General features: G+C 39.7%; 2 protein-coding genes across 2 annotated transcripts in view; both read left to right on the plus strand.

Annotated features, from left to right (window-relative positions):
• The window catches only part of LOC105390018 (low-density lipoprotein receptor-related protein 6), a 28350-nt gene extending 13990 nt beyond the window's left edge, over window positions 1-14360 (plus strand). Inside the window, exons 17-24 of the mRNA XM_048625120.1 lie at window positions 5110-5382; window positions 5647-5829; window positions 6198-6369; window positions 6807-7040; window positions 7819-7937; window positions 10630-10738; window positions 11031-11227; window positions 12343-14360. Coding sequence (XP_048481077.1) covers window positions 5110-5382; window positions 5647-5829; window positions 6198-6369; window positions 6807-7040; window positions 7819-7937; window positions 10630-10738; window positions 11031-11227; window positions 12343-12565 — 1510 coding nt within the window. The 3' untranslated portion in view covers window positions 12566-14360. The remainder of the gene's footprint in view (window positions 1-5109; window positions 5383-5646; window positions 5830-6197; window positions 6370-6806; window positions 7041-7818; window positions 7938-10629; window positions 10739-11030; window positions 11228-12342) is intronic.
• Window positions 14361-14455: 95 nt separating this feature from the next.
• Window positions 14456-26382, plus strand: LOC119692252 (cubilin-like). Its single transcript, XM_048625119.1, has one exon. The coding sequence runs from the start codon at window positions 14825-14827 to the stop codon at window positions 26012-26014; it is 11190 nt and encodes a 3729-aa protein (XP_048481076.1). The 5' UTR covers window positions 14456-14824; the 3' UTR covers window positions 26015-26382.
• Window positions 26383-26722: the final 340 nt, after the last annotated feature.

The raw sequence follows: 26722 nt of genomic DNA on the forward strand, positions 1-26722 counted from the left end.
TCTATTGAAAAAGTAATAAGTATAATTATTTTCTACTGTATTCTCATTGCATTAAAGAACAATATTGAAGTAAACATCATCCGGCGTGTGTCTACAGCTAGGGTCGTGAAGTATATTTGTTAGTACCACGTGATGGCTTCCAAGCTATGTGAGTGTGCGTGATGGATAGTATATGTGAGTATTGAAGATTAGTGTTGATTTGTGGTGAGTAGTAGTGAGATGTAAGTAAATATTTTAATGATGTTAGTAAGTAATATACTTATATTGTTATACCTATATATTATTATTTTTTTGTTATAATGTTTATATTTGTTTAGTTATTAAGTAGTGTTATTGGGAAATTGTAATGTTATGGGGGAATCTTCTAATTAAATAAAATTTATTTGGTTACAGAATGAGTTCGGTGTCCACATAGTTTTTTTGCAGTAGCCATTTGTACAAAGTCGTTTTACATTTGTGGGTTCTTAAATTGACTATTTGTAGGGTATTGTTAATATTAGTGTAAAGGGCTCCTAAATTTGTAAAAGTGGCTCGCAAATATTGTTCTTGATTGAGGAACGTGCCAGCGTTCGAATCTGCTTGGCCGATTGGTAATTAAGCGGGTTACTAAAGATGTTTTATGAAATCTTAGGACAGTTCTTTGAATGTAGATTTGTCTGACAGTCAGGACCTTGCTTTCTTGATAAAGTTCAGTTGTTGGAAAGCGGTAAGGCTTGGAGAGAAGAACTTTTAGTGCAGCTCTTTGCGCACGCTCGAGTTTTATAAGTGTGGTTTTGTGGGTTCCTCCCCAAACCACGATGCAGTAGCTGATAATGGACTCGCATAATGCAAGGTACACCGATTTCAGAATCGTCCTATTTGCAGAATTTCGGAGTCTTTTAAATATATGAAGGAGTTTCCTGACTCTTGGCACTAAAGCCGCGATTTGGGAAGACCAGTTTAACTTTTCGTCGATTATAACACCTAGGTATCTTATGTTTTTTGACCGTTCAATGTGACTGCAGGAGCACGATTGGACATTGTGGGGATTTTTGCACGAATGGATTTTGATCATGAAGTCATCTGGTTTTGATGCTTCAGTTATGTGGAAACATAAAAATTTGGTTTTGGAAGTGTTTAGTGTGAGGAGGTTTGATTGTAGCCATTGAGATACTTTGGCCAATCCTTTCTCCGTCTTAGCCTTGACGTTTTCCCAAGTGTCTGCCCTGAACAGTAGTGCCGTGTCAGCAGCAAAAGCTAGTATTTGAGCCGACTCTGCATCCATCTCACATATGTCATTTATGTAAGCTAGAAACAGAGTCGGCCCAAGCACACTTCCCTGCGGGACTCCGAAATGTGTGTACATTGTGTCGCTTTTTGAGCTATTTAGCTTAACATATTGCCGCCTTGTTGTCAAGTAACTGGTAAACCACGCGAGTGCCGTTCCATTCACTCCAATAGCCTCGAGCTTTTTTAAAAGAAGAGGAATTGATACGGTGTCAAATGCTTTTTTGAGATCCAAGAAGACACCAATGCACCTGTCGCCTTGATCGAGTGAGCTAGCTATTGTGTCTGAGAGTAGGGTGATGGCATCCTCTGTGGATCTCTTAGCTCGAAACCCAAATTGGTTGTCAGCAAGCAGTTTATTAGACTCTAGGTACCTGACCAGTCGGTGGTTGACTACTTTCTCAAGTATTTTAGCCGTTACAGTCAATAAGGAGATTGGCCTGTAATTACTAGGATCAGTCGTGTCACCATCTTTGTGTATAGGACAGACTACGGATAGTTTAAGTGATTCTGGAACAGTTCCCGATGATAAACTAAGGTTGATGAGATGTGAGAGTGGATCTGCAATTAAGTGTTTTACGTTTTTGAAGAATTTAGGTGGCAAGAAATCCCAGCCAGGTGAGCCGTCTGATTTAAGACTCATTATGAATTTATTGATTTCGACTGTGTCAGTCGGAGTTAGAAAAAGAGAGAAAGAGTGTGGTCTTGAGGTTACTTCCATATTTGATGCGAGTAGTTGCTCTGTTGTATTCGTTAACGTGAGTATTTCTTTAGCCAGCTTACTACCGACTGAGGTAAAATAGTTGTTAACTAAATTTAGGGCAGAGGATGGAGTGTCAGATTGTCTAAGGAGATCAACACATGTTTTTTTTCCAGTATCCAAGTGGCAGATAGACTTAATTGCCTCCCAAGATTTTTTGGGATTGCCTATGTTTTTTGAATAATTTCTTCTTCGTGTTTAGTTTTTAGGTTTTGAAGGATGAAGTTACAAGTATTACGATATTTGAAGTAAGATGTTTTAAGGTTTTCATTATTTGGGTTTGTTATGTATTGTGACTTTGTTATGTAAGTTGTCTCTTTTTTTCATGCATTTGATCAGACTAGGGGTTATCCAGGGCTTCATGCTATACACTCTGTGAGGTATTTTGTAAGTAGATTTGAGTTTGTTATACAACTTTGAGAGGACTTCAATAAAGTAGTCGCAGGCAATGTTAGGATCCTCGAGTTGGTAGAAATGGTCCCATTTGATTTCTAGTAGTTCTTTTTCAATATCTTCGTAGTTTACTTTTGTTATTGTTCTCGGTAAAGGTGGGGTCCGAATTAGTTGCGTTTCAATAGAAATCATTACTGTGGAGTGGTCAGTTACACTAGTCTGACATACTCCTGCTATGCTCGTTTTGTTAGTTTTGATAAATATGTGATCGAGACAGTTCGCTTCACGGGTAGGAAATAAATGGGCAGGATAGTAGCCATGTAGAGCTGTCAGGTCTAGGTACCTGTCACTGTGTCTGCAGATATTATTTGGTTTGATATCTATGTTAATATCCCCAATGATTATGTTAGTTTTAGCGGTGGAATATTTTGTCAGAGTGAGGTCAAGAGAGTTAATAAATTTATCTGTATTGCCGAAACTGGGAGATCTGTAAATAGAAGTTATAATTATATCATTACCAATTTTTAGAATAAGGCAGTTAGATTCTTCAAATTGCGGTTCTTCAACTGTGACTTTTATGTTATTTCTACAGTAGGCAACTATTCCATCATTCTGGTTTAAGTAGTTTTTAGAGTAGTATAGATTGTACCCATTCAAAGGGAACTGTGGTGGTATATCTTTAGTGAGTCTGCACTCCGTGAGAATTATTACGTCTGGTGTAAATTGTAACCTAGTAAGTAGTACTAAGAAATTGTCGAAGTTTTTGTTAATACTCCTTATGTTTTGGGTTATTATGGTGAGATTGTTACGTCTTAAGTTAAGTTTTGTTTTGCATAGTTCTGGGTCGGTTACCAAAAAACTACTGTTTATTGAGGTACTATCAATATCGTCTATTAAATTTTTAACTGTAGAATCGAAAATTATCAGGGTAGAGTTATGATTTAGTACTTTGGTGTGTGTGAGTTAGTGAGTCATGTAATATGTTAACTTTGTCAAGAATTTTGTGGTGGATTGTTCGTGTAGCGTGTTTGGTGTTTGTAAATAGATTTAGTGGTTTTGTATTGAGTTTGCATGTTGTTTGCTGTGTTTTTGATGTAGTTGTTTTGTGTTTGAATGAGTTAAGCTTGTTATACGAAAGAATTAGTAAGTAAATGTGAGCAGTAGGTGTAGTATTAAAGTAACTTACATGGTATGTACTAAAAGGGTGCCATAAAATGTAGCTTAAGGTGAGAGCTAGTCAGATGACGCGTAATGCTTTCTCAATCATTATGACCTGCTTTTCCTGTTTTAATTCGATTGCCGGTGACTCCTCATTTTTCTTTATAAAGATCTTTCCAGAGCTTATCCAGCAGAACTGAAAGTTATGGTTGCGTTTCAGCATTCGGCCCATGTAGTGTAGTTTTGCCGCTTTCTTTGTGAGGTGATCAGCCGCATATATTTTTTTTTCGTGCCTGGAAGTCCCATAGTCTCGGTGTTCAGTGGCTCTTGTTTGTTTTTAAGATTGTAGGATTTTATAGCACCCAGGAGAGCTGCTTTCGACTTTGTGCTGTCCATCTCTATAATCAGTGGCTTAGTAAAAGTCTCTTTGCTGGGTAAACGATATGTATCTGTTATATTGTGCTCGTTAAAGGGTAGGTTTATGACTTGGTACAGGGTTCTTATCATGTTAGTAAGATCTTCACCTTTTTGGAATGGTATGTTCCTCACCTCTATCCATTTTGAGCGAATTTTCCGTTGCAGATCCTCTATGTTTTCTTCCAGTGCATCAATGTGGAGTTGATTCTCTTCCTTTTGTAGTTTGATTTTGGCATCTACTTTAGTTTCCTGTCCTTCAATTTGAAGTTTAAGCTCATCATGTTGCGTAGAAATAAAGTTGACGGATGCCTCCAGTTGTGCCTGTTTTTCAAGTATCTTCGCGTGCTGCTCGTTCATCTTGCTCATCTGGGCACTAAGCATTGCAAATTGTTGCGACTGCTCTCGTTTCATTTCGGTCAGGAACGAAAGAATCGCATCTTCGGAGTTTTGGTTTGCTTTTCCTCGCATAGTCACAAATTGTGGAGGTGGTGATTCTTCTAGTATGTTAGCGTCTGAGGTGTTGGTCAGTTCTTCATCAGCTTTCACGAAAGTGTTGTCCAACATGTTGGTTGACATCGACATTAGGATTTATCTCGATTTCTTGCGTATACTGTGGTAATGTGACGTCGGAACTTCTGTTTCTTAACCTTACTCGTGGGGCTGATTTAGACCTTACTCGCTCGTGACAGTAGCGATAATCACTTATTTAGGCAGATAAATATTTTTGAGTTAAAAATTACTTTCGATCATAAGCAGAGCGCACTTGTAACGCGACCGCTTCTATCGGTGTCCGGACGAAAGAGCGATATGATTCCATATGTAAAGCTTCCCAAAAATATATGCATCACTCATGCGTTTGCGCATATATATTTTGTATCTAGATGTGTATGAAACCGTGAAAACCATTCATTCATCGGGTTAAATATGATAGTTTTATGAAAATAGGGGTGCACGAAAGTACCCTAATCTGGCGCACCTTGGACGACTGCCCCTATTATGATTGGCTAATCCTTTCATCACGGTACAAGCCCTAGACCAGCTCTAGTGCTTGTCACTGACTCGCTAAGAAAAATAAAATAAAAGTAATCTTACCCATATAACCATTCCTATTTCAGACTACTATACTGGATGGACGACGACACGCACTCAATCCGCCGAGTAGCCATCTCACACTCTTCAACTTCAGCCACAGAGGCTACCTTCATCGTCACAGGCTTATCGAAACCCTTCCATTTAGTACTGGACGTCATAGGCAGAGCTCTATACTGGACTTGTCTCGATAGTGACTCAATCAATGGAACGTCTCTTGGGAATTACTCGCTTGTTAGTGTCACGGTGAAGAGTGATAATATGATGCCGCGACACTTGGCCCTGCATCAGACTAAAAGGTAAGCATTTTAATAGATTTTAATTATACTGAGTAGACAGGCAAACAGGTAGAAACGCTCTCCAGCTCGCTAGACCGACGACCATATAAAGAAGTGGATAGTGTCTTACTTTCAGCTTAGCTTACATAATTTTAGATAAATATAGATAGATAGATAGAATACACTTTATTTGTACACCAATAAAGAATAATAAGATTAAGAAGTTGCAATATATGTTTTATAACTAAGCGTTTTTCTAAATCAAAACTTTTATTCATTGAACAGGTTGCTAATCTGGAACGACATCGGATTGGGCGGAATTATGCGAGCTAACGTGGACGGGACCGACCGCATCGAGTTGGCTAAAGCGTCCAATGCGACGGCGTTGACTGTCGACCAATCAACGGGCACCGTTTACTTTGCTATGAACAGGCAGATACATGCGGTTGAGATCGATGGGAAAAATAAGTAAGTTGTGTTGGTATAAATTTATTTCGCGTAGTCAATGTTTTCTGTTACTCAATGCTTCGCAATATTACTTATAAAACATCTCAACCCGTAAACGAGTTCTAGAATAGAGACCATGAGTAGACAAGCATAACTTAGTAGGTAGCTCTAGTGGTAGTGGCTGGCTGAGGAAGGCCGAGGACAAGAGTGTTGTGGCGGTCCTTGGGTGAGGCCTATGACAGCAGTGGACGATGATTAATTGTCTGATATAAACAGCTAAACATAGTGATTCTTATACATATAGCGACAACACGGACGAAATCGTTTTGATAGCGTTTACATGATCAAAACTAATCTAGCAAGCCTCTAACACTACCCCTACTCCACAGACGCATAATCTGGCAAGGAGGCTACGCCAGCTCCCTCGCCATATACTCGGGCTCGGTGTACTGGAGCGGCGGCGGCGGCGGCGTGCAGCGCGTGCCCGCGGCGCGGAGGGACGCGCCCGCCGCGCCCGTGCCGCACGTGGCGCGCGTGCTGGCCCTCCGCGCAACCACACAGGTCACTACTGAAGCATCATGAGTGTAAGCGAGTCGGAGGGCTTCGCGCAGATTGAAAACATCTGACAGTCGGGTTGCTCACTTACCCGACAACTCTCTCAGAACAAGCTTATACTTGTGTTAGGGTTCACCAACCCGCACGTGGCCCGCGTGCTGGCACTCAGCGCGCAGCAACAAGTCATGTATTGGTATTGTGTATACTGGGGCATTCTGTGAAGAGAAAACGATCGCTAACCGACTGGTAATATTCCACTTTTGATGACATCTAGTTTATGCCTATTTGTCAACTCAAGGCAGTATCCTTTCGGTTTATCCGCATCGCATCACAATTTAGCAAATGTAGACCCGTAAGACTTTAAAACCCTATTTTTGTGCAGTGTGGATTAGCCCTTTGGGAATAAAAAATAAAATTGCTCATATACTTCTTTTATTTCCCAGGTGGACCGCTCCCACCCGTGCTATGGCGGCACCGTCTGCGGCGGCGGCCCCGGCGCGTGCCTCGCCGACGGCGCTTGCGGCTGCGGCCCCTCCTGCCCCCGCGCCCCCGCCTGCCCCCCGCAGCGCTTCACCTGTGCCCTGAGCCGCCCCCCCGCGCCCCCCGTGTGTATCCCGCTGGCTTGGCGCTGCGACTCGCAGATTGATTGTCCCGATGGCAGCGATGAGGCGCCTCAAGTGAGTAGCTACTAGTGACTAGTGCCCCCCGTGCCCCCGCCTGCCCCCCGCAGCGCTTCACGTGCGCGCTGAGCCGCCCCCCCGCGCCCCCCGTGTGTATACCGCTGGCTTGGCGATGCGACTCGCAGATTGACTGCCCTGATGGTAGTGATGAGGCGCCTCAAGTGAGTATTAGTATGTACATATATAACCTACCTAATGGTGCCTGCCTGCCAACTGAATAGCGTCATTCAGTGAACGAGCTAGTGATTCAGCCAAAAAAGAGATTAAACCAGATGCCTGCGACATATATATAACCTACCTACTAGTGCCCCCGTGCCCCCCCGCACCCCCTGTGTGCATCCCGCTGGCTTGGCGATGCGACTCGCAGATTCACTGTCCCGATGGTAGCGATGAGGCGCCTCAAGTGAGTACCTACTAGTGCCCCCCCGTGCCGCCCGCGCACTTCATGTGCAGACTCACTGAGGAAAAAAACACTGTGCAGACTGAGAATACCTATTATTATTTTGTCCATTTTTTTTGTGTTGGCATTTGTTTATGTTACAAAGCGAGCTCTTGACCTAAATATTTTAGATTTGGATTTGATTGGCCCTTACTGAATGTGCCCCCCCGTTCTTAGTAACATCTTACATTTATAAACGAATGTAAATGTCTGACAGTGACGACGATTAAAACTTGACCGACACAAAAGTCCCTAGCCCGGCAGGCAGCGTAACCGAATATAATGTACCTATGCCTGAACAGTTCTTCAATACCCAATTATCCATCTTACCACCAGGAATGCGGTATCTGCGCGAGCGGCATCCGTTGCGCGAAGAACGGTCCGTGCGCGGAGACGCTCACCGACTGCCCCGAGGGCGCGTTCTGTGCCGGCGCGCCTATTCCTAATGCTTTCAGGTAATTATTATGTACACGATTCTAGAGCTTCCGTACATAACGTATTGATTTATTTTCTACGTGAGTAAGCAAGGTAATTTGTGCTAATCCAGCAGCGACTGCACCGCTAAAATGATGCGTACATGGATGAGTATATGTTTATATTTGTGCCGTAAAGTATTCAATAAATAAATAAATACACAGCAATAAGAGATTGATTGATTGATTTGATTTGAAAAGGTCTTTATTTGCACATAATGTTAGTTACACAGCTTGCTTACTTTCTAGTGTTAGTTTTTATCCTAGAAGAAACTACTTTAAGCGGAATGTTTTTTCAGACAAGACAATGCCTATATAAACAATATTGCATAAACAACTAATTAAATAACATAAATATATATTTTTTTTTTCTAATACGTTAAGTATAAAGTGAGTTTGATGTTTTTATCTACAGATACACACTTTAGTGTAGTGTGTATTAACAACATAAGTATTGTGACAGTTAACACCTAATAAGAACGAAATCTTTAATTAGGTACCTAACAATAATGTTTATAACATTAAGTCATTAACATAAAAGTTCAGTTTTAATCATGCTAACTCGGTACATAATGTAAATAATATTGTGGGTAAATTCACAAATCACGCCCGGCTCGGGCGAATGTGCCGCCCGCGCACTGTGCGCTTGAACATAAGGGCGATATTCGCAGCGGGCAGCAAGACGGTGCGCGGTGACTCAAGCGTCATCGCTAAGCACGTAGTGATGGGGTAGCTTGTTAGTTTTATACCTGTCGGCATAACTCAAATTATGTAATCGGCTTAAACCAATTGCAGCGATTAAAGTGTTGAAGTGGTTAGGATTTTTAAATAAGTAAAAGTTACGTGTTAATTTTAGAATATACTCGAGTAAAGAGGGAAACTTAATTATTTTGTGTAATTGTTTTAAATTTGTACGATACGGACAATTGTATGCTATCTTAGGGTGGATTCGTCCAAACATCACGTTACACGAGAATAACTATACCGGAATTAAAATTATACGCGAGTAAATATCTAGGATAAGTACATTTGCATTCTACCAAGTTATACCATGATTAAATTGAATGAACGAGGAACGAAACTGTAATGCAACTAAAATAAAAATAGCTGCATTTCAAAGCATGCAATAGAAATGACATGCCAACTTAGTTTGAATCCTAACTAATATTATAAATGCGAAAGTAACTGTGTCTGTCTGTCTGTCTGTCTGTCTGTTACTCTTTCACGCCAAAACTACTGAACGGATTTGAATGAAATTTGGTATACATATGGTCTAGACCCTGAGAAAGAACATAGGCTACTTTTTATCCCGGAATTCCCACGGGAAAACTTTTTAAGGCGAAGCGGAGCGCGCGGGAACAGCTAGTGGATTATAAAAGTATGAAATTGTTTATGTTTTAATATTTTATTCGCTGTTGTTATTCTGAGACTTTGCCTTTTAACGTACTTTTGTTTATGTTTTGACAGATGTGTTTATATGTCATTATGACGGTTTTCTAATCAGCTGATGTATGGCTGATGTGCTGCCGCCATTACAAAATTACTCTCGGATAAGCTCGTTACACGGTCAATTTTGGCGGTATAACATTTTATTCTTGGGATAAGCTAGTTATCTTGGTTTCAGGTTTGGTAGAATGCAAAATCTGCTTACTCGCGAGTAACTGGTACTTTACTCGTGAGTAAAAAGTTACTCGACGTTGGCCGAATCCGCCCTTAAGGGCTTTGTTTTGTACAACTTGTAATTTTTTATGGTTGGACTGACAGGTACTGCTCCATACAGGTCAAGCGTAGGATATTGTGGGTCTAATCAAAGTCGTGTAAATATTTAGTTTCGTGGTGGAACTGAGAGGACATTTTCTATTAAGCACTGGGCTGAGGGCATTGAGTGCTTTGATACCTTTAGTTCGTATGTGGGCTACATGATGGGTCCAGTTGAGTTTATGGTCAAGCACTACCCCTAAGTACTTGACCGTTTTTTTCCATTCAATGGGATGGGCATTTATTTTAAGACTACGACATGGAAGCTCTCGCCGTCTAGTAAAAAGGATTGCTTCAGTTTTTGCTTCGTTCAGTTTCAATTTCCAGACAGTAAAGAAATTATAGATGAGGTCTATTGAAAGTTGCAGTCTATCAATGATGAGGTCAACGTCATCCGATGATGTAAAGCATGCTGTGTCGTCGGCAAAACGTGCCAAGTTAGTGCGGGGCTGCTTAGGCATGTCATTTAGAAAAAGGAGGAAGAGGTACGGCCCGAGAATGGACCCTAATAAGAGATTGGTTAACCTGCAAGTGTATTCTGATTTAATCTCCTCGGTGATATTATGCGTGCATACATACAATACATTTATTTAATCTTTTATTGCACAAATATGAACATAAGTGTGCAAAAAGTGGACTTAACGCTATAAGCATTTTCTACCAGTCAACCCACACAGAGTACAATAAACTTAGGGTATTCACCTAGCATCTAGATGCGTCAGTAAAAGCACGTCTTATTGTGCTAAGTTTATTAATTCGAAAGATTTCGTTGGTACAATCTGGTGCCAAGAAATCTAACCCCTATCTGAGTGACAATGCTCTAAAAAAGGTAAGGTTTCTTGTTCCAGACTGTACTGTACACTATGGCAGGATTCAAATCCAGTGTCTAAGCTAATAACGTATTTTAAACTTACAGATGCGACGAACGCTTGTGTTTGCCGCCGGCGCTGCTGTGCGACGGGAAGCGACACTGCGACGACGGCACCGACGAGTCGCCCGCCGCTTGCGGTGACGTGCAGAAAGAGGTATTTATAACACACGTGTATTCTACTGCTGGACAGCAGACTAATGTCTTTCTCAACATCGCCACAGTATGTCTGTCCTCAGCTTTCTTTATGCAACCGCTATCGGCTTCCTATGTGTCAGACACGCTTAGAAGAAGAATTTAAGTGTTCTTGGTTCTGAAATATATTCGAGCTAGGCATACTGGTATCAGCTTCAACATTACTGTTTACTTACATAATCCATATTCCAAGGAGAAAGTAAGACTATTGAGCAATTTTACACAAAATAAAACATCACCTCCTCACCTTCCAGGCAATATCAGTCCGCCATTCCAACGCATTCGCGGCCTGCGGCGCAGTAGCGGGCATGGTCGCCGTATGCCTAGTCGCGTGGGCGGCGCTCCGGCGGTGGCAGCGAGCGGCGCGGCGGCGGCGGCAGCGTGCGCCCTCGCCCGCCCTCCGCCTGGCTAGGGGCAAGCCGAGGCACGACCGCACGCATAGTATTGCACTGTGAGTATACTTATATTAGGATGATGGCAATGTCTGGCGGAGATAACCTTAGGCTTATATCGTCGCGACGTGAGTAACCATACCGAGAATACTGAGATACGACCACACTAGGGGCATAGTCATACTATAGCGCAAGGCCATGGTCGCCGTGTGTCTAGTCGCGTGGGCGGCGCTCCGACGGTGGCAGCGCGCGGCGCGGCGGCGGCGGCAGCGCGCGCCCTCGCCCGCCCTCCGCCTGGCTAGAGGCAAGCCGAGGCACGACCGCACGCATAGTATTGCACTGTGAGTATACTTATATTAGGATGAAGACAATGTCTGCCGAAGGGCTTTAATCGAAATGGAAAGACAGACAGACAGTCCTTGCAAAAGTGGCTAAATCGCCCTTTTTTCTTCGCTCTTTTATGCTATGCTATCCGACAAACTCGGGCTTATATCGTCGCGATGTGAGTATACTGAGATACGACAAGACCGCCATACTATCGCGCTGTGACAAGGCATGGTGGGCGTGTGTCTAGTGGCGTGGGCGGCGCGGCGGCGGCGGCAGCGCGCGCCCTCGCCCGCCCTCCGCCTGGCTAGAGGCAAGCCGAGGCACGACCGCACGCATAGTATTGCACTGTGAGTATACTTAGACACAATAGATATATTAGAATGAAGACAGTGTCTGCCGGAGGAATGCGATCTGGAGTAGAGTCCATGCAAAAATAAATTCTTCGCAAGTCGTTGCGAATTGGATTTTGGTGCTCGAAACAAATGAAGCCCACAGCGACCTTTAGGGGAAAAACTCTAAATCCCACTATTGTGCTTAATAGTTTTGTTTCCATTTTGAAACACCCTGAATACGGATGGGACGCTCTTCTCTGAAAATCGCGCCACTGTCAAGTCTTGTCTATGAAAAAAGTTGAATGAAGCCCACAGCGACCTTTAGGGGAAAAACTCTAAATCCCACTATTGTGTAATAGTTTTGTTTCCATTTTGAAACACCCTGAATACGGATGGGACGCTCTTCTCTGAAAATCGCGCCACTGTCAAGTCTTGTCTATGAAAAAAGTTTTTTCAAAAAACATTGAATCAAGCTCACAAGCTTCATCACCACTCACCACTAACATTAATTCCAGGTCCGAATCAATCTGCGAGCGTTACCCGCGGCCCACCATCAACCCGCCGCCGAGTCCGGCGACCGCATCCGGCACCGGACCGGTCGGCCGGCGGCGTCCGGCACGCCACTACCGGAGCAGCACGCGGCCCCCGCCCCCCACCCCTTGCTCCACAGACGCGGGGGAGAGCGACTATAGGGCACCCCCTCCCACGCCCGATCCGCCGCATATGTATCTACAGTAGACTGTGTGAGCGGGAAAGGTTTTGCAATGGCAGGTTGGTGGTGTGTTATGTTTTTGATTCTTGGTTCTATAGGCATATCACAAGTTCTGACAACTCAAGTCGCTAGTGTAATTCGACAGCAATTTGTATGATCTATATAAGCTCAGCGCCCCTGTCGGTAACGTTAGAAACTAATAAAATGCATACAAATTCCAGTGACTTTTCTATCGAGTTCGTATCGACATAAGTCGACAGCACTGGTGATCGGGTTACTGTAGTTGCTAGGTAAAGCGAACAGAGGGCGCCACTGATAAGTACCCAAGTTTATTAAGTCTACGGTAGACCTTATAGGTAAATATTATAATGTGGGATGAAATTGTGCAATGAAAGTGGCTAGTTCGTTTTTTAACTGTTTCAACGAAGAAAAGTAAAGTTATCGTGTGTTTGATTAACAAGAGATAAGTGCAATAAATGATTTTGATACATTATGTTATATGGTCACAGTAGGCGGGTAGTGGCTGGCTGAGTAAGGCCGAGGAAATTGTTATTGTACCGCCTTCCGTCAATGTATGACGGGCTGAAGAGTGTGTGATGTTATATTTCAGACAAATCTCTATTGACAACAATTTTGTACCTTTATGTTTCTAAATGGGTAATGTTTAATAGTATTCCATTATTCACATAATCATAAAATATATTTTCTATTCAAATAGATAATTTGTACGTTTTTCCTATAAATTCGTTAGTTTTAAATAAACAAATGTAAATAAAGTACATAATTATTTATCTGATACGTTAATTTTATAAACCAGTGCCATAGTGTTTAAGTTTCTGTTAGTTAAGTGCCTCCGTTCATAGGTTAAAAGTATATTTTAGATAATTATTATAGTACTTATAAGATCAAGGTTTTGTATCGCAGTTTTCAATAAGTTTGAAGTGTATTTTTTGTATTTTTGAATAGATCAGTATTAAGTTTGTAAACATAGAAAAAATACCGGTTGTTAAAATATCAAACGCACAAAATGTTTTGTATGAATAACTATTATAATAATTCCAATTTCGTATTGGTGCTAATTCACTGTTTGTGCCTGCTATAAGTAACTTTATCATAATTGTAAATTAACATTGTACCATCTGTAAATATTTTATAATAATTGTAATTACATATTTACGGTAGAACAATAATGCATTTAATGTAATGGTTTACTTTCACTTCGTACTTTTTCAACGCGACGCCGACGTATTGTTATAGATTAAAAAGAATTATTCTTTTAGTTGCCGTTATCCGATTTCAAAACCTTCGTAGTTGTTTACTAATACGATGAAAATTGAGACAAAATTGGCGCTAATCGTTCTTTCAAGCACAAAATTTTAATTTCAGATGATTACCGATTTTGTCATGTGCAAACGTAGTCTATCTAGATTTTGAAGCAACTTACATGTGTTGATAAATTAAAATAATTTAGTAACAATGACGTTTGATGTGCCAATGATCACTTGTAGAATTTTAAGGGTGTTTATCCATCACAGATGTGCTACGTTGCTATGGCTGCGTTTGATATCCACCAATCATAATTAATTAGTCCACATAGCAGTGGAAACGCATCTCATTCACATCATCGCTGGATATCTGTGTAGCACATCTCTGATTGATAGATACGTTATAAGCAAAAATTTGCCTATAAAATAAATATATTAATGTATAAAATATGCTTAAAATTAAGTTTTAACTTAGTTAAGTATACTGTGAATGATGAATCACTAATTGTACTGAAAAATTGAGATTGTATTATACTTTTGTACCTGTTACTTTCAAGTTGTCTTTCATTTTTTCCACCTAATAGGGTAGTCTTTGGATTACCAACTCTAGTAAATAATAAAAAAGGACATATTATATGTTTCTTATATTGCTACAGTTGACCGTGTACACCTTTGTATCTTGTCAAATTTAGAACCGTCATGACTCATGAATGAATAGGAGGCGATTTGTGAGTTTGACAAGGTACAAACGTGTATAGCCACTTGTGAAGCTGACTGTACCAAATGTAATAAGATACGGCTGGTTTTGATCTCTTATCATTCTCGAAAGTGAACCGCCCATCTACCACCTATCAATCAACCAGTTATCATGCAGCTTTTAACACATGGCCCCTCTATATTAGATAAATATTGTTAAAATATGGGCGTTGTTGACGCCCCATTTTGAAAATGAATGGTCTAGAATAGTCAAATAACAGTTGACAGTTGAATCGTTGAGGCCGGCCGCGTCACACATGGACAATGTCCAAAATACTTTTATTATTTTTAAGTCTTACTTTTTTGTCCCTCGATTGTGAAGTTTACAAAGATCGTCCCAAAATTAAAACTGACAATGGTGATTTAATTCTCGAACCAGCCTTCGACAAGAACATTTACTTACGTCCCAATGGACCCCAGTCAGCAGTCTTCGTCGGTGACATCAACATTCTCAATGTGAACACATCGCAAATCATATCAGATGGAACATCAACAGACAAGCAAACTCCAATCACACTGGGAAGAATTCTGGAAAGGTTAGACAAATTAGAAAAACAAGTGAATGATATGAACCCATCATTGAACTTATCTCTTATTTGGCAAAAACTTAGTCGTCAAGCTACTGTGATACATCGCCTGCGAAACGCCATAAGAGATGGTGTAACTGGAGACAAATGTGAACCAAGACCTTGCCAAAATGGAGGCACTTGTCTGAGCCTAGTAAACGACTACCATTGCCTTTGTCCGTCAAATTGGGAAGGAAAAGATTGTAATCTAGATGTAAACGAATGCCGAAACTTTGCCGGAACAGATTTGGGTTGTCAAAACGGAGCAACTTGCATCAATAGGCCTGGCTCGTATGAATGTTTATGCAGGTCTGGTTGGTTCGGATTACATTGTACAAGAAAAGCCAAAGATTGCTTGGGGAGTGGTGGTGGAGGAGATGACTTTGAAATGTGCGGCCATGGCACTTGCATTCCCGTCCAAACTGGTGTAGGAATTAAATGCATTTGCGATCAAGGATGGACAACTAATGGAACCGACGTCAGCTGCTCAACAGACATAAATGAGTGCGAATCAAAGCAAGGACCTCATTGCTCTGTTAACCCTAAAGTTAATTGCATTAACCTCCCTGGCTCTTTCCGTTGTGAAGCCTGTCCAGCGGGCTACGAAGGAGATGGTTACGTATGCTCTGATATTGATGAGTGTACGACAACACCCAATGGAGGCTGCAGTACTAGTCCCATGGTTACGTGTCATAATACAATTGGCTCCCGAACTTGCGGACACTGCCCACCAGGATACGTAGGTGATGGAGTCACTTGTGCTTGGAGAGGAACTTGCAAGATAAACCATGGAGGCTGTCATCCATCAGCACAATGTTTTGAGAGCCCCGCGCAAACTGGAGGTCAAATTGCGCAGTGCGTCTGTCCTGTGGGAATGGAAGGCGATGGCGTTGGAGTCGATGGTTGTTACATATCGCCGTCAAACAATATTACCCAAAACTGCGAGAACAATCCCTGTGGACCTCACGGTCGGTGCCATCAACTTACTCAAGGATACACGTGTTTGTGTATGAGAGGTTATGGAGGGGCGCATTGTAACTCTATGATCGAATTCTGTTCAAGCAATCCCTGTCAAAATGGTGGTGTCTGCAGGCCGGATGAAACGAAAATAAGAGGATTCAGATGTGAGTGCACAGCAAGATTTTCAGGTGATGTTTGTCATATTCCTACTAAAACGTGTGGTGGATTCTTGGATGGACAAGAAGGAAGCATTACATATCCGTTAACAAATAGTTCCTATAGTCATAACTCTAGATGTGCATGGGTAATTCATACATCATCTTTAAAAGTTATCAATGTTACTTTTAGCAAATTTGACATCGAAGATAATCCGGACTGTTCTTATGACTTTTTACAAATTCACGACGGTCGTAGTTCAGCAAGCCAGCTACTAGGTAGGTTTTGTGGTAAAACTTTTCCGAAAGGTGGTAATATAGTATCCAGCCATAACTATTTGTATTTTTGGTTCCGATCGGACGAGTCAGGGGCCAGAACTGGCTTTTCGCTCCATTGGACGAGCATCGACCCCGTTTGTGGTGGTGAATTAGATGCAAAAACTCACGGTCACATCAGCTCACCCGGTTCCCCAGGAAAATATCCCCCTAATCGTGATTGTTACTGGCATATAACTACATCATTAGGCAAAAGAATACAACTCCACTTTTTTGAGTTTGATATAGAAGCTCACAAGAATTGTAGCTTTGATTATGTAGCTATTTATGACGGAGAACATATAACAGACCCGCTTATCAACAAATATTGCAATTCAAGTCAGCCAGCCCCTATTCAATCAGCTGGCTCGGAAATACTAGTACACTTTCATTCTGATGGAATTGGGTCAGGCAACGGGTTTCAAATTTCCTATGCAACAGTTGAAGGTGTGCCTGGATGTGGTGGCTTATATACTGGTGAAAAGGGAGAAATATCCTCACCCACTTATGAAGGGAAATACATAGATAATTTACTATGTGATTACGAAATTAAGGCGCCCCCAGGATCCAAAATTCTTATTAAGTTTAAATCTTTCAAGCTCGAAACCTCGTTTCAATGTAAATATGACTACTTGAAAATGTATGATGGTCCTAACACAGATTCTCAACTTGTGGGTCGTTTTTGCGGTTTAAAACATCCACAAAGTTACACGTCAACATCCAATTCGATTTTCATTCAATTCAAAAGTGATCACAGTCTAAATTCCGATGGCTTTCACATCACTTACGAAATAATTTGTCAGCATTACATTACAGGGGATAGTGGAGTAATTAAATCACCTGGGTACCCTTTTAATTACACAGAAAATAAAGTGTGTGAATATATTGTGAGTACCGCACCTGGGAAAGCAATTCAATTAACATTCAGAGATTTTGATATTGAGGACAATAAGTACTTTAACTGTCAGTATGATTACGTAGAATTACGAGATGGACCTGATAAGAATTCAACCCTTATGGGCAGGTTCTGTGGTTCGGAGCCACCCCAGGTGCAGACTTCATCATTGAATTACATGTACATCCGTTTTAATTCGGATATGAGTGTTTCTGGAACTGGATTTTATGCGAACTTTACAACTATAGATATTAAATGTGGGGGTATACACAAGGACGCCACTGGGCTAATAAGCCATCCTATTGGATCTGCTAACACTTATGAAAAAGATCAAACTTGCACTTGGTATTTGATTGCTCCACCCGGACAGCGTATTAAACTTACATGGAACAGATTTGAAATAGAAGGTACACCATCTTGTCATAGTGATTACTTGGAACTTACTGAAATCGACTTAGATAATACCGAACACTCGATGCCTAAATTCTGTGGAAGTAGTGCACCACCAACTATGACCACAGCATCAAATAGATTAAAAATAAATTTCCGTTCTGATAGTAGCGTCGAATCTGCTGGTTTCTCAATGTCGTATACTTTTCTTGATGAGAAGTCACATTGCGGAGGGATATATTTCAGATCCCATGGATACATATACTCTCCTGGTTGGCCTCAAAGATATGAACCGAACCGTAATTGTGTTTGGACAATAACAGCACCGTTCGGTCAACAAATAAGACTTAATTTCTCTCGATTCAATTTAGAAAGACCAATAAGAAATAGTTGTGACCTCGGAGATTATCTAGAAATTAGAAATGGTGTTGCCGATAATTCTCCTTTAGTTGGTTCATATTGTGGCGATAACGCACCTAAAATGATAACTTCTACCGGAAACTCTATTTACTTGAAGTTTCATTCAGATTACTACTTTTCGGGAGCTGGATTTCAAATTGAATGGGATGGGACTTTGTTTGGGTGCGGCGGTACACTTACTGGATCTAAAGGCTCTATAACATCACCTAATTACCCCTTACCGTATAATGAGAATGCAGAATGTTTTTACAGAATAGTAACCAGTCACGGATCGAGAATCAAACTTATTTTTAATGACTTAGATCTCGAGAAAACACATGGATGTACCGACGATTACGTAGAAATATTTGATGGTCGTGACAGTAATGCTCTCAGCCTGGGCAGATATTGCTCTATGACATTAAATTCAAGTAATATTGAAACATCTTCTAACTATGCATATATAAAATTCCGTTCTGATTTTATTATAAGCTCGAAAGGATTTTCTCTGAATTATCACACTATATGCCATAATAATGTTACTGGTAGCTATGGAATAATTGAAAGCCCCGATTTTCCTAATCATTATCCTATCAATTTACATTGCATGTGGACTATTACTGTTCCGTTAGGTAATACTATAAATGTAACTTTTAGCGATTTTGATATTTCAAGTAACTTATTCCATGATTGGAGGTATACCAATTTTTCTAGAGCGGAACCTTTTATATTTTCGAGACTATGTAGACATGATTATCTTGACGTTAAGGATCCATCTGATGTACATAGCATGAAAAGACTGTGTGGATCTTCCATACCAGCTAAAATAAGCACAAAAAGTAACTCTTTGAGCATTGAGTTTACTTCATCGTCGTTTATAACTAGAAAAGGATTTCGTTTAGAGTGGGTAAAGAATGGCTGCGGTGGACACATACAAAAAAACTATGGGGTTATAAACTTTGAAACCCCACAGATAACTACTGGACCCATGGTTTGTGAATGGATTATTGAAACTGCAACTGGAACCGGCGTAACAATATCGTTTTCTAATGTCTACATGTCTGATAAAGTGAACTGTTCTGAAGATTCCATAGAAGTATATAACGGACCAACCGCAGAGTCTCCTTTGATAATGAAAAACTGTCACCAATCGTTTGCTATGGCTGAAGCTAGTACTACCAATATGATTTTATTGAGATTTACAAAATATTCCAATCTTCGAGACGTTAAATTCCAAAGTCATTTTTCGTCCAAGCCGTGGACTGGCTGTGGTGGGACAATAATTTCACATTTTGGAACTATAAGTTCTATAAATTTTCCGAATAACTATGACAATAATGTGGATTGCATGTGGACGTTAGAAGTACCAATGAATCATCGAGTTGAATTCAGTATAATAGATTTAGATTTATACTTTGACGAAGATAGTAATGTTGGAGATAATAGCTGTGGTGATTCGATCAAATTATATGATGGTATATCGTTTACCTCCAACTACACTCAGATCATCTGTGGAAATTCGGATTTCCGAAATTTTACATCAAAATCAAATATTCTTCGTGTTCAATTCACTTCCGATGGCTCTGGTACAGCAAAGGGTTTTAAAGCTAATTTTGCCGTTGCATGTGGCGCCTTAATCTCGGCTAAATACTCAGGTACAATACGAAATGATGTTGTCTCTCATTCGGAACAAAATTGCACATGGACAATAACTGCAGAAAGGCCGGAAGAAAAAGTCAGTTTAACTTTAACACATCTCTCAATTCCCGTCAGTAATGAAATTCAATCCAATAGACACTGTCCTTCAACTTTTCTCAGGATATTGGACGGGGATGATATCAATGCCCCGAAAATAGATGAGTATTGTGGTAATAAAGTACCTCCAATGATAGTTAGCCATGGTAGTGCTATAACCGTTCAATTAGGGTCATATGTAGGATCGGTAAGCGGTAAATTCTCTGCACACTACACGACAGTAGAAACTGCTTGTGGTGGAGAACTAACTTCTGAACAAGGTAGCATCGCGACACCTAACTACCCGGGATCTTATCCAGCTAACACAAACTGTGAATGGACTCTGAAAACATCCCCAGGTAATCGGGTTTATATCACATTTGAAAGATTCAACATAGAATACTCAGAAGGATGTAATAAAGATTATCTTGAAGTTCGTGAAAATAATGGAGGAGGACGATTATTAGGGCTATATTGCGGTGATGACAGCCCTACAAATGTTACTGTAGCTTCAGTAATGTATCTAAAATTTCATAGTGACGGAGAAGATAGCACAAGGGGATTTATATTGCACTACGAATTCCTTCACGGCAATGATATAACAGGGAAGGATTATGGCGAAATAGCCTCGCCATTATTTCCTAACTCTTATGAAGGAGCTTGTGAATATTCCTGGCGTATTACCACTAGTGGATCAGAGCCTATAATATTAACCATTCAACGGGCAGAAATACCAGTGCGTAGTTTAGACTGTTATAATTATTTATCTATTTACGATGGATTCAATGACGAAGCCCCCTTGCTTAAGCGCATATGTGGAATTCAGAAATCAATAACAGTCAAAACATCTTCTAATATTGCATTTATAAAACTGAGCCTTGATGAAACTAATACCGGGTCATTATTCGTTATGAGGTGGAAGAAGGGTGATGATGCATCTGCAGATACAGGAAATGAAAGTGAGAAATTAAATTGTGGCCTTAATAGTACCAAAATTATACTTCCTGGTTCTGATTATGAAGTAAACTCACCAAATTTCCCCAAAGATTACGATGATAACCTTAACTGTGAGTGGATATTCAAAGCAACATCGGGACGACATTTAAGTATCAAATTCAATCAGTTGTCCATTGAAGAACAATCAAATTGTTTTGCTGATTATATATCTGTATTTTCTTCGACTGACGGTACGGAAATTTGGAAACCTGTTGCTGAAAAAATATGCACCGGTTTACCCGAGTATAATTTAAATTTTGATTCATATATGAAAGTTGTCTTTGTTACTGATATTTCACAAACATCACGTGGTTTTAGTGCAAAGGTGACCTCCAAGTGTGGTGGCACAGTTTCAAGTTTGTCTGGCGTAATCAGTCCTAGTTGGCAAGATTGGAACGGAGAATTTAACTATTTGAAAACTTGTAATTGGCGAATAAAAGTTAGGCCGGGCAGAACTATCAGTCTACGATTTTTAGATTTTAATATCACAAATATAAATAACAATTGTGAAAATTATGTCCTTATCCGAAATGGCGACTCGGAAGAAGCACCCATTTTAGGAAGTGGAAAGTATTGTGGATTTACTCGCTTAAATCCTTCAGATATAATTTCAAGTTCGAGTAATGCCGTTTTTATAACTTACAAATTTAAAGGACCCAAATTCCAAAACTTCAGGGTTCGCTACGAAGAAGAAAATGTTGAATGTGGATCAACATCAATATTGGATTTTAACCAAAAGTGGCAAGTAATTAATTCACCGAATTACCCTTCTGTCCCTACTCCGTATTCTGAATGCGTTTGGGTATTTAAATGTCCTCCAGGTGAAATTATGTCTATAAATTTTATAGATAGATTTGATTTGGAAAGAAACAAAGATTGCACTGAAGAATATGTTGAAATACGTGACGGACCGTCGGCTATGTCGCCCCGCAAAGGTAGATATTGTGACGAAAGACCTGGAACTATAAAAACGACGAATAATGCGGTATATATTAAATACACGACGCAGATTCCAAATCCAAGAGATGGTTTTAAAGCTAATGTTAGCATTGATGTATGTGGTGGAACCATTATTGCTAACAATGGTGAAGTTTCATCCCCTGGATACCCTCATATGACAGCGTTACCTATAGGATCAGTCTGTGAATGGAAAATTATCGGTTATAACGGACGCGTTTTTAAAATACGACCTCAAGACATACATCTTCCTGATTCAGAGGCATCCTGTGCAACTAAAGTTACTATAGAAGAAACGCTTAAAGTTAATAACACACGCAACATTTTGAGAACTATATGTAATGACGACGATGATACAAGTAGGATGTCCATTGTGGAGTCAACATTAAATGAAGTAGTAATAAAGTTGTATATTGGTAAACCTAGTGAAATTAACTCGTTTTCAGAATCCCGTGGGTTCCGTTTTACATTCAACTCAAGTAGACCAACATGTGGTGGCTCTCTGTCCGTATCAGAAGGTTATTTAATGACACCAGCATACCCTCTTTACACTACACTACGATATTGTCAGTGGCTAATAACAGCTCCAAACAAATCAAGAAGAATTCGATTGGAAATACAAGACGCCGATTTCAATTTGGTCAAAATAGGAGTTTTCAATGATTTGAGATTACAGTCAAGTATAAAGAACACAACAGAAGTTAATGTTTTTGAGTCGTCTGGTAATGAGTTAGCTATTTATTTATGGCTATTTCAATCAGTAACTGAACATAGATTTAAAGCCAAGTTTACTTCTGATGAAGAGTCTCTGTGTGGTGGATCACTTTCAGGTACAACCGGCGAGTTATTTTCACCAGCGTTAGAGAGAACGTACACATGTGACTGGCATTATGTTAATCAGAGATCTATTCATAATGTACAAAATAGTACAATTAATGTAGAGGTAACCGTAAATTCTTCATCATCGAAGACGCGTTGCCGATACTCTGACCCAAAATTAATTATAAAAGCTACTATAGGGCCAGGTTTAATGTTTTACAGATCATTATGTGGTAATATGATTCAATCGTATAGAATCCCTACTTCAAATATGGATCTAAGAGCTCTCCAAAACGAAAGAAGTTCACTTAACTTCCATGTTTCCTGGAAAACTCAGCCATGTGGTGGTACGGTACATGTTAGTCAAAGTGATAAAAATATTTTAAATCTTCCTAATAATTATAATGGAACGCTAGATTGTGCATGGTTAATTTTAGTACCATTCAACTCAAGAGTTGAAATGAAACTTCAGGGTTCATTCAAGTTAGACTGCACTAAAGAATTTCTACAAATAAGTCAGGGATTATCAGATAACCCTCTTATATTAAAAGAATATTGTAAAGATTCAACGCAGGAAACAGCTTTTAGTGTCAAATTTAGTTTCTTATATATTCAGTATCACTCAGAGTCCACCAATAATGATTTGAAATTATTGGTTAGTACAAAAAGTAATCAGTGCGGAGGACTGCTGACGAAATATGAAAACACATTCCAGTCCCCCAATTTTCCAAAGAATTATATAGAAAATCAGGAATGTGTATGGGAAATTAAGGCTGAACAAGGAAGCCGTGTTTCACTACAATTTGTCCAACGTTTTGTAATTGAGCAAAGACCTAATTGTACTAAAGATGCAGTCATTATATACGACTGGCAAGAAGGTCGATACATTGAAGTAGCTAAATTATGCGGGAGAGAATTACCTCATGCTTATAACTCAAGTGGGAACCGAATGAAAATTATACTGAGGACTGATTCTGATATTAACTTGGATGGCTTTAAAGCAGTGTGGACACCTATATGTGGTAGTAACTTTAATGCTTCAGCAGAGGAAAAGTTTCTTTACAGCCCAGGATATCCATTTGAATATTTATCTAGTTTAGATTGCAACTATAAAATTTCAGCACCAGGCCAAAAAATAATTCTAAAATATTTAGATTTAGAAGTAGAAGGTCCGTATCCTCAATGTGAATATGATAACTTGACAATAACAGGTAGTACAGGCAATGAAGCTATCAGGTTTATATATACCTTTTGTGGCTCGAATTTCTATAAAAACAGTGACGTATTTACTGATGAAGTAATCTTAGAGTTTAAATCTGATCGATACGTTCAAAAGAAAGGATTTAAATTATCGTATCAAATATTTTCATGTGGAGGTCACATTACTACTCCCACTATACTTAAATCGCATGACGATGGTGAACAATATGAATCAAACCTTAACTGCACATGGTTAATTACAGCACCAAAGGATAAAGACGTTGTACTTAAATTTTTGTACATAGATTTGGAAGACAGTAGTGATTGTAGCACAGATTTTGTTGCTGTCTATAATGGTCGGAGCATTGATGAAACTAAACGTACTGCACTCATGTGTGGTCATGTTAATTCTTCGACCGTTATTAAAGGAAATGGTAATGCAATGGTGCTTAACTTCTTAAGTGACTTTGGTTTAAGCTACACCGGTTTTAAAGTAGAAATTTTATTTAGTTTAAGTAAAGAAGCGGGATGTGGAGGTCTAGTTAATGTCATGGCAGAAGGCACTCAAATTATAAAATCACCATTGATTGGCAGTAACCTTTTATACGAAAATTTCCTGAACTGTCACTGGGATATACAAGCTCCACCTAATCGTGTTATCATGGTTGAATTTACAAAATTCCATATAGCACCATGCAAAAATGTAAATCAAACTGCTCTAGGGTACAGTAAATGCAATTGTGACATGGTTGAAATACGAGACGGCTTAAACCCAAACAGTCTTGTCATTGGTGTTTACTGTGGCCATACACTGCCGCCAAAGCTGACATCATCTGGAAACTTTATGAGCTTAAGATTGTATACAGATGGGGATGTTTCTAGTTCAGGATTTGAAGCCCGAGTGAGTGTCCGTGAACCAACATGTGGGCAATCATCTTATCGACTGCAGAGTGCCGTCCAGACTATTAAAACTCCAGGATTTGATAAAGGACTAATTCCACGAGGAGAGCACTGTGTGTATTTAGTTTATTCAGTTCAAGCACTATATTTAACCAGTCATATCAGAATCAAATCTTTGGATTTGCAAGAAGGGTTACAGGATAAAAATGTTTGTGATAAGGACAAACTAGTTATAACCACTATGCCCAGCAGCTTCAATGACACACTGGGTAAAACTTTCATGCTACGAAGAGGAGGTGATGAATTTTTTAGTAACTACTACTCGATGTACCAAGCAGATCTGAATCTGCCGGAATCTTTCGTTTTTTGTGGGAAAAAATCTTCAGTAGATCTTTATGTTACAGGGGATGTTAAGATTAGTGTGCAAACATCGCCGGAATCAGATAACATTAATCATAAAGGCGTGGAACTGGAAATCAATTACGGAAGTTATTGTCCAAGAAACTTTAGTGATACTCAAGGAAGAATTTCTGTAATACCGACTATAGTGTCTGACAAGCAATCGCGGGAATGCTTCACCCTAATAACAGCTCCTGAAAATCACACCATTTCAGTGTATCTTCTTACAGTGAGCACAAGTTATTGGAATGACCAAGTGTATTTTGAAATACTGGATGGAGATAAAGCCAATGACAAAAGACTCTTAAAAATACAATCAGATTATGAGGATAACACGTCAGTATTTTCAACTGGCAGGCATTTGCTGCTTCATAACCATGGAGTCGAGGGAGACTTATTAACTTATGACTTGATCTATATGACCACGGACAAAGGTCCAGGATGTGGGGGCAAGCTACACAGTATCCTAGGACAAGTCACCAGTCCCATGTATCCAGATGTTTACCGTAGAATAGCTACTTGCGAATGGGAACTAGAGACTCCAGTAGGTTCAACATTACATCTACACTTTGCAGTGTTTGATTTAGGTAAGCTCTGTGAACAAAATTATGTTCAGCTCGTTAATAGAAAAGGGCAAGTAATTTCCACGTACTGTTTAGAAACGCCTGCTGATTATTTTAGTGAAGACAATTATGTTAAGATAGTGTTTAAGACGACCATGAATAATGCAGGAACAGGCTGGGTGGCCATGTTTGTAGGGACTAAGTGAGTTGGTTTGCTGAACTACATACTTCGTGTTCTTGTCTTTATTATAAAAACAAAATAAAAAGTATACTTAAATTGATGGAAAAAAGAGTTATTGTGGATATCATGGTTCAAAAAAGGAATATTTAAGTAGGTATCAATCAGTGCTTCTCATTAATCCGTTGAAACTTGAAAACCGAAATCAGAAAAATCCTAAAGAATTTACTTTTCAATTGTCTTAAATCAGAGTATTATTTGTTGTACTATAAATTATGTATCATTCATATGTTATAAATCTAGTATAATTATATTTAACAAAATAATTGTTAACTCTTTTTTGTGATTATTACCGGCCATAATGATAATTCAATAAAAATATTATACTTAATATAACTTAATGTTTTTTTTCTCTAACACCTTATTTTTATTGACTTATACAGGGTGCATGTGTCCCATAAGTTAACGTTATCCCGTTAGGAGGTTATTAAATAAATGAAAATAGGGTGGTATTTACCTCGCGTAGGTAGGTACTTGATGAATAAAACCATAATGTTAAGTGACCTATTCGTATGAAGTAAGTATTACTTAATCAGGTTTGGGATTCCACGAATACAGCCTCACCGACTGACGTTTCAACTGTACTTTATGCTGTGCTGTCCGATGCACCCTGGACAGACAGCGACTGATGTACTCGTATTCTCCCCCTTTCAGCTTACCATGCCAATTTTGTAAC

Source organism: Plutella xylostella, chromosome 13, assembly GCF_932276165.1.
Source record: "Plutella xylostella chromosome 13, ilPluXylo3.1, whole genome shotgun sequence".
NCBI lineage: Eukaryota > Metazoa > Arthropoda > Insecta > Lepidoptera > Plutellidae > Plutella > Plutella xylostella.